This window comes from Moschus berezovskii, chromosome Y (genome assembly GCF_049115385.1).
Source record: "Moschus berezovskii isolate FMDL1 chromosome Y, NW_MosBer_1.0, whole genome shotgun sequence".
In the NCBI taxonomy this organism is placed as follows: domain Eukaryota; kingdom Metazoa; phylum Chordata; class Mammalia; order Artiodactyla; family Moschidae; genus Moschus; species Moschus berezovskii.
This window is the reverse complement of record NC_142489.1, coordinates 647,618-657,573: the sequence shown is the minus strand read 5'-3', so window position 1 is coordinate 657,573 and position 9,956 is coordinate 647,618. Positions and strand designations below refer to the sequence as shown.

The following is a 9,956-nucleotide window of genomic DNA, read 5'->3' as shown; positions in this document are numbered from 1 at the left end:
TCCCTTCGATGGCCTATTTTACACCTAGCAGAGCGCATCACCACAGGGACTTAGAAAACTACAAAGGAACATGATGTGACAAAAGGACCGTATTCAGTGGTAAACTGTTACACAAGCATAAAAACGTCACTTCCCACTCTGTACAAACTGGATAATGACTTGAAGGTAGGTTCTCACTTAAGATCTTTGAAACCAAGCAGCTAAGTGAAAAATTCCAAGACAATTTTTGGAACACTTTAATCAACAGAATGGAAGTATACAAATGAATTTCAAAATGAAATCAGTGCACCCAAGAGGGAGATCTAACATGAGAGTATCTACAGCTCATAATGAGAATCTGGTCAGATGGAAGAAGGCCAGAGTCCAAAGCAGAGAGTGAAGAGGGATGCATAAGAGAGAGGAAGGGCTCTGGGACCAAAAAATCAAGACTCGCTTATCTGATGTCTTCAAATTCCAGACTCACCAAGGCCTTAGCTGGTGGTTTGGGACAAACACGGTATTTGGTCACAAAGAGCAGCAGTAGAGATAGGCTGTATCTGGAATGGGGAGGGAGGTGAGACATCTGGGGAGACTGTAGACAGTCTGTGATAAAGAAGACGGAGGTATGAGGGCACAGGCACTAATAAGGCTCTGTGTCCCCTTACGACAGGCGCCAACCAAACCACAGCAACATACTATGAAAAATGACTCAAGTTACTACTTTAGTGGAAGACATGAAGTAGCTACAGGAAACTTCTGTGGAAAAGGTCCCACTTATATGGAGAAAAATACACATTCAAGCACTGGATTATCTATAGCGCCACATTCAGAGTTGGTGGAGGAAAGGAGTTCTTTTCTCGGTGACTTGCAGAAGGCCATGTTTTCTCACGGAGAGGACTGAAGCATCCAGTTCTTTACAAAGTTCTGTTAGTCTTCATCTTGTCCCTACAAAGAAAATAATGCGGACAGCCCCAGTGAGTTCATGAGGCCAACCTTCTCTATTGTAACTGAGATGTACTCAGAGCATTTAGTTACATGACAATTCAAAAACCCACATCTTATCTCAGAATTATTCTCTATAGTTACTACAGAAAAAGAATTCACATTTAATGACATATTAAAAGCAGTTCCTTCCTCTCAGTGAAAAACCTGCTTAGAAATGAGGAACCACTGCCAATGGGCATGGGGTTTCTTTGGGGGATGGTGAATATAGTCTAAAATCAGACAGTGGTGAGGAGCACACTGCCCTGGGAATTTACTAAAAACCACTGAGTTGTATGCTTTCAAAGGGTGACTTTTATGGTATCTGAATTATATCTCAATAAAGTTGTAATTAAAAATCTGCTTAGAAAATAAATTTTCTTAGCATTTCCCGTTCACCTAATGAATTTACTAGAACTACTAAATACTTTCCCAAGGTTGCCACCAATTATCCTATTTCTGTTAAGTGAAAAATTTTCAGCGTCAGGGTAGCCATTTTAGAATCTTAAAAACTGCTTTCTGATAACATTTATTTGCCTAATAAGATATCAGAAATGAAGACTCAGGGACTTCCCTGGTGGTCCAGTGGTTAAGACTCTGTGTTCTCAATGCAGAGGGCATGGGTTTGATCCCTAGTCAGGGAACTAAGATGATGCATGCTGCCCAGCATGATCAATAAATAAATAAATAAAATTTCCCCTAAATAATAATGTATCATCCTTTATAAAGAATTAAGACTCATACTTAATTACAGTATACAACCTGCTAAACTATTTAAATAGGCTTTTACAATATTCAACTAAAGCCATCTTTTTACAATCCAAATGGACCTTAATGTTCATAAAGACCGTTTTCTGTGCTACCCCAATAATTCCCCCTATCAGAGCCATCGCTGGAATAAACTACTCATACTGATGCCCAATATACTACTTGACTTATACAAACTGAAAATGGAATCAAGGGAAATTGAGCCAGGTGTTTCAAGCTGATTTAGCTTAACCTTGGCCAGGGATGGTGTGTATATGTGTATACACACACCTGTGTGCACGCTCACACTCACGTGCATAAAACAAACTCCTCTAAATTTCATCATTTGAGGTGAGTGACCAATGCAGCAATATTGCAGAGAAAAGCCCATCACAATACTTCCAGAGGAAAAAAAGTAGCAATATAAATAACCTTTTACATCCTTCATCAGAAAAGACCAATGCTACTATAACGGTACAAAGTCACAAAGCTATACAAACTCTATTTGCCTACAAATACCTGTCTGTTGCACTGTGTTAGGAATCAAGGTTTTCAGGGTAAGAGGAAATATATACAATTAAAATATATTAGGGAGAAATATTACAATGTTAAGAGAGAATTAAAAAATCAACGTGAACTTATGTATCTTAAATCATGTTTTATAGGTCTGTCCAGAAAAGAAGACTAGGAAAGATGTCATGTACACCTCCAGCTCCCAGATTAGGGTCTCTAATACCCATTAAAAGTAAACAGGAGTCTTAGTATGAGATGAACTTAGGACATCCTCTTGGGCCAGAAAGCAAGGAAGCTTTCAAAGGCCAACAGGATTTCACCAGTGGAACATAAAGGATCTGGCTCGAAATAGCTTCCAATGGCCAAAGGTGTGCCAATTTCAGCATCAAAAAGATGGCCACTACATGCAGTGACAGACACAAAAAGAGCATGCACTGTATGTTCCATTTATTTTAAATTCAAGAAGAGAAGAGAGTCAGATATAGTGATAGATGATAGAGTTGAAGTAATGGTTACATGGTGGGGAGGGAAAAAGGAGAAGAGTGTGACTACATAGTGGCCTTTTCGGGTCCTGGAGATACAGATATAAAAATTCATCATGTTACAAACTTTATATATGTACACTTTTTATATATATGTTAAATATTGACCAAAATATACCAACAAAGCAATAAAAATCTACAACATCCATGCTGCTGCTGCTGCTGCTAATTCCCTTCAGTCGTGTCCGACTCTGTGCGACCCCATAGACGGAAGCCCACCAGGCTCCCCCGTCCCTGGGATTCTCCAGGCAAGAACACTGGAGTGGGTTGCCATTGTCTTCTCCAATGCATGAAAGTGAAAAGTGAAAGTGAAGTCGCTCAGTTGTGTCCGACTCTTCATGACCCCATGGACTACAGCCTATCAGGTTCCTCTGTCCATGGGATTTTCCAGGCAAGAGTACTAGAGTGGGGTGCCACTGCCTTTACAACTTAAAAAAAAGGAAGCCTGAAACTCACCCATTGCCATTTAAGGTGGTTTCCAACTCAACATCGTCCTGGAAAATTTGCAATTTAAAAGAAAGAGTTAAATGCCTATCCTGCCTTGCCAGGAAGAACTGTACTTCAGAAGGTACCTAAATGACCTTAGCTGATGAGGAAAAACTTGATAGGAAAATGTCAGCTAATTGTCAAAGGAATGACACTAACAAAAATCTCATCATTTTATAAACATTAACAAAATTACTGATTCAGGCCAAGTTTCTCAATTGGTCTTAATAACCCCTAAGTGATGGTTGTATGGTGTCAAAGTAACACTACGCAGATCATTTTCTAATTGAGAAGGGAAAATTAACCTCATTGTGGAGGGACCAGTCAGTCATCATCTGAATTATGGGCAGTCTTAACATTACTAACACTGGATCAACCGAACTGCATGGGTCTCAGAGTGTAATTCTGCATCCATATTTATTTAATACTCGAGCAAAAAAAAAAATGCTCCACTGAGCCTTCAGATGTACTTTCAGTTTACGGGAGAGCCAGGGTTTCAAAGAAAAAAAAATCAAACAAATCAAGGTGGGACATTTTTGCAGGACAACTGGTATGGTCTTTCAATAACAAAAAACTGTTCTACATTAAAATCTAGAGACCTACTCAGATGTGTTATGTGGTCCTGGAATTGATTTGTCTTTGGGACAAATCAGGCAAATTTTCATGATGAAAATATAATGACACAGAAAGATGGAGATGGTTAAATGAAATAAAACTAGGCTGACACGACAGTATGAAAAGTATGATCTCATTTGGGGAAAAATACATATACATATATACAAACAGCAAAACACCTGGAAGGACACAGATAAAGCTCTAAGAATGGTAATCTCTGGATTATAAGAATACAATAGTTTCTCTTTTTTTTTTGCTTATTTATATTTTTTAACAGTGTACATATACTGCTTTTCAATTATTAAAAGGTTAAATTAAACAAATAATCAGAACCCTTACTGTTGCTAGTAGTGTTGGAGCTTAAAGATCATCAGAAGAAAGAAAACTGGAAACCAAAGACTGGATTATTTATTGTCGTTATTACCACAAAGTAGTAAAACTCACTATTCTGTGATTGATCATTTTCTTCATTTTTTTTTTATTGTGGTAAACTATACGTAAAGTTTACCCTCTGGTTAATATGGAAAAAAATGTTTTATTAAGTGTACAGCTCAGCAGCATTCAGTATATTCACAGTGTTGTACCACCATCCATCTCCAGAACTTTTTCATCTTTCTCCAATGAAACTCTGTCCTCATTAAACACTAAATTTGCTTTTCCCCTACTCCTCAACCATGGCAACCACCATTCTACTTTCTTCAGGTGCCTTACATAAGTTGAAGCATACAGTATCTGTCCTTCGGGGTCTGGATTATTTCACTTACCATAATGACTTCAAGGTTTATCTATACTGTAGCATGTCACAACTTTATTCCTTTTAAGGGCTGAATAATAATAATTGGTTATATGGATAAACCTACTGTTTACCTTGATTGATAATTTTAACTTTTTTATTTTTCTGGTTTCAATCCATCTACAGACTTTCTCTAAACATTCTTCTGTCAATTCTATGGATGATGACAAACTGAATTACTTTTTAAATAAGATTCGTGGCAGGATACACACCCTGCTTACTGCTTTTAATACCTCCATAGGGCAAGGACTCCCAGAACATCAGGTCCTCTCCTGAAATGGCTACTCTGGTGACCCAGTTCTTGCTATCCTTCCTGTCTGGGGTAAAAAAATACTCCCATCTTTCTTTAGGGATCACTTTGCTTTACCAGTGGCAAAACCACAAAGATGTGGCTGAAAATATCAATCATCTGACTGGTAGACTCTGAGGAAAAATCAGCTGTTTTGTAATAGAAAAGTAGTCAATTACTGTTTTGCCTTGTATTTAGAAGCATCCCTGGGCTCACTGCTGGGATTGCTCCAATCGTCAGCTTCAGCTGTGCTCTTGTAATGGCGCCATGCGGACTTGTTAAAAACCGGAAGTCTCTCAAATGATTCACTTGAAAGGGCCTAAGGAGAGAAACAAAAATGTGTACTAAAGGTCTACAGTGTCATCTTGCTCATGTGAAATACTAACTCAAATTTTACTATTCAAAGTATCAGAAACCTTAATGTGGAGGTATACGAAAGTTACATTTTAGCATTTTACTTAGATTGGACAGGATGAAATTAAAGTTTTTTTTAAAGGAATAAAAACATTCACTCATGAAAAACCAGTAAACATGACGAGAACAAAAACCATTTTTGTTCAGTTAATACTGATAAAGATATCCAATCGTCACTGGGTATAAATGCTCTCCCAGAGGGCCCTGAAGAAATAAAGTTTCACAGTAGATTTATAAATATAAGCTCATAAAGTGATATCAAATAGCATATTGTTTCTATGTACTGGCATCTAAGATAAACACCCCAAATAAAGGGTTATTTTATGATATAACATATAAAACACTACACAGCTGTTAAAAGGATGAGCCAGTTCTACGTGAACTGATATGGAAGTATCTCCAAGATATATTGGAAAGTAAAAAAGAACATGGGCTAAAGTAATCACTGGTATGAAAAAAATTAGATTCTCTCTCCATATGTTTATCAATACAGAATCAACTTCTAAGAGGATTCACATGAAACTGGTACCCATGGTCACCCCAGAAAAGAGAATCCAGTGGCTCTGGGCCAGTAATGGGAGACAGTTTTCCCTTTCACAGCTTTAAAATTTCATACAATGTGCCCCTATTACATAATCAAAAAGTACTCCAAATATTCTAGAGTTTCAGTTCAGTTCAGTCACTCAGTCGTGTCCAACTCTTTGTGACCCCATGGACTGCAGCACACCAGGCCTTCCTGTCCATCACCAACTCCCGGAGCTTGCTCAAACTCATGTCCATTGAGTCGGTGATGCCATCCAACCATCTCATCCTCTGTCATCTCCTTCTCCTTCTGCCTTCAATCTTTCCCAGCATCAGGGTCTTTTCAAACGAGTCAGTTCTTCACATCAGGTGGCCAAAGTATTGGAGTTTCAGCTTCAGTATCAGTCCTTCCAATGAATATTCAGGACTGATCTCCTTTAGGATGGACTGGTTGGACCTCCTTGCAGTCCAAGGGACTCTCAAGAGTCTTCTCCAGCACCACAGTTCAAAAGCATCAATTCTTTGGCGCTCAGCTTTCTTTACAGTCCAACTCTCACACCCAAACATGACTAATGGAAAAACCATAGCCTTGACTAGACGGACCTTTGTTGGCAAAGTAATTTCTCTGCTTTTTAATATGTTGTCTAGGTTGGTCATAACTTTCCTTCCAAGAGTAAGCATCTTTTAATTTCATGGCTGTAATCACCATCCACAGTGATTTTGAAGCCCAGAAAAATAAAGTCTGCCACTGTTTCCACTGTTTCCCCATCTATTTGCCATGAAGTGATGGGACCAGATGCCATGATCTTAGTTTTCTGAATGTTGAGTTTTAAGCCAGCCTTTCACTCTCCTCTTTCACTTTCATCAAGAGTCTCTTTAGTTCTTCTTCGCCTTCTGCCATAATGGTGGTGTCATCTCTTTATCTGAGGTGACTGATATCTCTCCTGGCAATCTTGATTCCAGCTTGTGCTTCATCCAGCCTGGCATTTCTCATGATGTACTCTGCATATAAGTTAAATAAGCAGGGTGACAATATACAGCCTTGATGTACTCCTTTCCCTATTTGGAACCAGTCTGTTGTTCCCTGTCCAATTCTAACTGTCGCTTCCTGACCTGCATACAGACTTCTCAAGAAATTTCTCAAGCAGATCAGGTGGTCTGGTATTCCCATCTCTTTCAGAATTTTCCACAGTTTGCTGTGATATTCTAGAGTTTAGAAGTAAATAAAAGTTTGATACCACCACTGAATGAGAAAACTTGTATTACAGAGAACTTTGTTATCTGATCAGACTTTTAGGTAAACATAAGCACCGAAATCTTGCAACTTTAAGCCAGCAAGTCTCTAAAATAAAAGACTTCAGTTTATGAAAATCTGTCTTTTAAATGAGTCCTTTTAATGGATATGCAAATTTTAAAAATCACAACTTAGAATTAAGGTTTTTAAAACTCAGTATTTAAATTTTCATATCTCCATATTTCCTATTTTGCTCTGAGCATAAAATCAAGGGTAGGTCATAACTTGGTTTTCACGTAAAAGTGAAGTAAATCCTAGTTGAATATAAGAATTCATATATATATATAATCATATATATATGATTATTCATATATATAATATGAGATGATGATACAGTGCTAATCTGCTTTAGTTATTAGAACTTACAGCTTTAAAAAGTAAAGATGCTTTCCTGTAACAGAAATAAAATGCAGTACCTTTAAATAAATGACAGCATCAGTACCCACGCCTTCCATAGAATAGAGTTTTAGATCTCCTTGAAAATATCTAGCATACAGACGAGAAATTGGCAATCCATAACCAAATCCAGCCTATTGAGAAAAGAAAATTAATATACTGAGAAAGGCACAAAATGCTAACATGTTGAGTCTGAAGACCATCTGAAAGATTAGAATCAATTCTTGATTCATATTTAAAGCAAATACATTGACCCAACCCATACTATGACATACATATACTCATCTATGGCAAACAATCTATTTTCATCCTCCAAAAATATTTCTCACGTGTTTGGAAAAGAATAGAAACACTCCTATTTTGACTGATACTTTTTTTTAATGTCACAAATAATGCTTTTAATTATTTAGCTTCTTATAGTACTCACATAGCAGAAACTGACAAATCCATGTTGTCGTTATTTAGTCACTAAGTCATGTCTAACTCTCTTGCAATCCCATGGACTATAGCCCATCAGGCTCCTCTGTCCATGGGATTTCCCAGGTAAGAATACTGGAGTGAATGGGTTGCAACTCCTTCTCCCAGGAGACTAATGCTTTTTTAATGTTTTAAAGCAACTGTTTAGCATTGTTTAAAAACAAATCCCAAATCAAGTGGAATTTGAACTGGAAACTTAACTAAACCACATCATTCCAGAGTTCTATTAACTGATTTCTTTGCTCTTTATAGTGAACATTCAATTGAGTAGCACAGGAGTTGAAACCTACCAGTACCAAGGCTAACACAATGAAAAGAAGGTGATCTCCTAAGGGCTACTTCCTAAAGCTGCGGGAACACTACAGTATTTTGACATGTGGTCGTCCATGTATTTTTAGAGACAAGAAAGCAATGCCAGTACCCTCCTGTATCTCTGTGTCATAGAACCCTGACTGTAACAGGGGGAAAAAAAAAATGATCTCCGATACTGACAAGAATAAGAACAACTGAGACTAATTACAAAAACTCTGGGTTGGAGAGGAAGAGGCTGTTCCTCAAGCTTTGGCCCCTCTGATTAAGTCCACCAACAGGTTAGTGAAGGAAGCAGTGGGCAAATACACACCAGTGGCTGAGTGGGCTTTAGGTTCAGACAGGTGAAATCCACTTTTGTGCAACTAGTTTGCTCAACCTAAGACTGTTTTCTTATCCGAAAAATGTAATAAAAAGCTTATATAAGAGCTGCTGTAAGAATTAAATGATATATGGAGTGTAAAGTCTTGGGACAGTGTCTAAGACACAGCAGAATGAAAGAAATGGAAGCTGCCATGATGGCTACCACACAGCAGTAATTTTACTAAGTTCTGCAGCTTTCAACTGCTTTCTAACAGCTTTCCTAGATTCCCTCCCTTGGGGTTAGGGCCTAACTCAAGGGTTGGGTGTGATAGAGTGCACCATCATGGAAGGGCTGCAAGACAGGCAGAACACAGCCAGGAGCAAAGACAAGACAGCCGAAATAGTGACTGAGGTCACCGTAGCAAAGAAATCAGTGGACTCTGGAAGAGGCTGAGGAAACCTACCTCCTCCAGTCCAGCAAGGCCCAGAGCCGGCTCCCAGGGAACAGCTGAGAACACCTGAGCCCAATGCAGTCACGAGTGTGAGGTGACAGGTGACCCCAGGGTCCCACGGAACACAAAGGAGAGGCCTCTACCTCAGATTTGGTCAGGTTCTGGAAAGTCTTCCCAGGGTGTCAAAGGATCAATAGGAGTTGGCTGGGATGACATTTCCAAAAGAGAAATGTGTGTGTCACAGCACAGGGCTGTAACACAGTAAAGTGCTTGATGCTGAAATTACATTTCCTAGTAGTACATACCCACATGCCCGCTTACAGGCTGAGGAGAGCTAACTGGGAAACATGCTAGTGCAAGCATTTCTTCAAAAGTAGAGCCACATAGCACACTGGAAAGAATGCAGACAGACATGGCCAGTGCCGGCTTGACCATCATGAGCTCAATGACCTTGGACAAACAGGTAACCTCATTTCCTCATCTATAACATGTGAGGTTGGATGCACACTTTTTAAAACCCTTTTACTTCAATTGTTCAGTTTCATAAAAAAAAAAAAAATGACATCACAGCTGTCCTCAAGATGCTATTTTGAGACCTGGAAGAGATGATCCATATTCCTTTTAAACTGGTGAAGGCTCTAGATTTGCTTGTGGCATTTTGTTTTCCTTTTGACATTTGTTTAAGTAGGTACCAGAAACTAGTCAAGGTGATGGGTTTCAAAACTGATCTCTCAAATATTTTCTTGAATCCTATATAAATGACTTCCTCTCTGCTTTCAATATGCTGTGTTAACAAACTCTGTCTTGAATAAATGATGCTAAGTGTTGGATTTTATTCATACAA

General features: G+C 38.5%; 1 protein-coding gene across 2 annotated transcripts in view; it reads right to left on the bottom strand.

Moving 5' to 3' along the window:
- Positions 1-220: 220 nt before the first annotated feature.
- The window catches only part of PDK3 (pyruvate dehydrogenase kinase 3), a 78,887-nt gene continuing 69,151 nt past the window's right edge, over positions 221-9,956 (bottom strand). Inside the window, exons 10-12 of one of the 2 annotated variants that reach the window (XM_055438488.2) lie at positions 7,592-7,705; positions 5,133-5,264; positions 221-924 (exon numbers count right to left, since the gene is read on the bottom strand). In XM_055438488.2, coding sequence (XP_055294463.1) covers positions 907-924; positions 5,133-5,264; positions 7,592-7,705 — 264 coding nt within the window. In that variant the 3' untranslated portion in view covers positions 221-906. Of the gene's footprint in view, positions 925-5,124; positions 5,265-7,591; positions 7,706-9,956 lie in introns of both variants that reach the window. The other variant, XM_055438487.2, reaches the window with a different exon arrangement.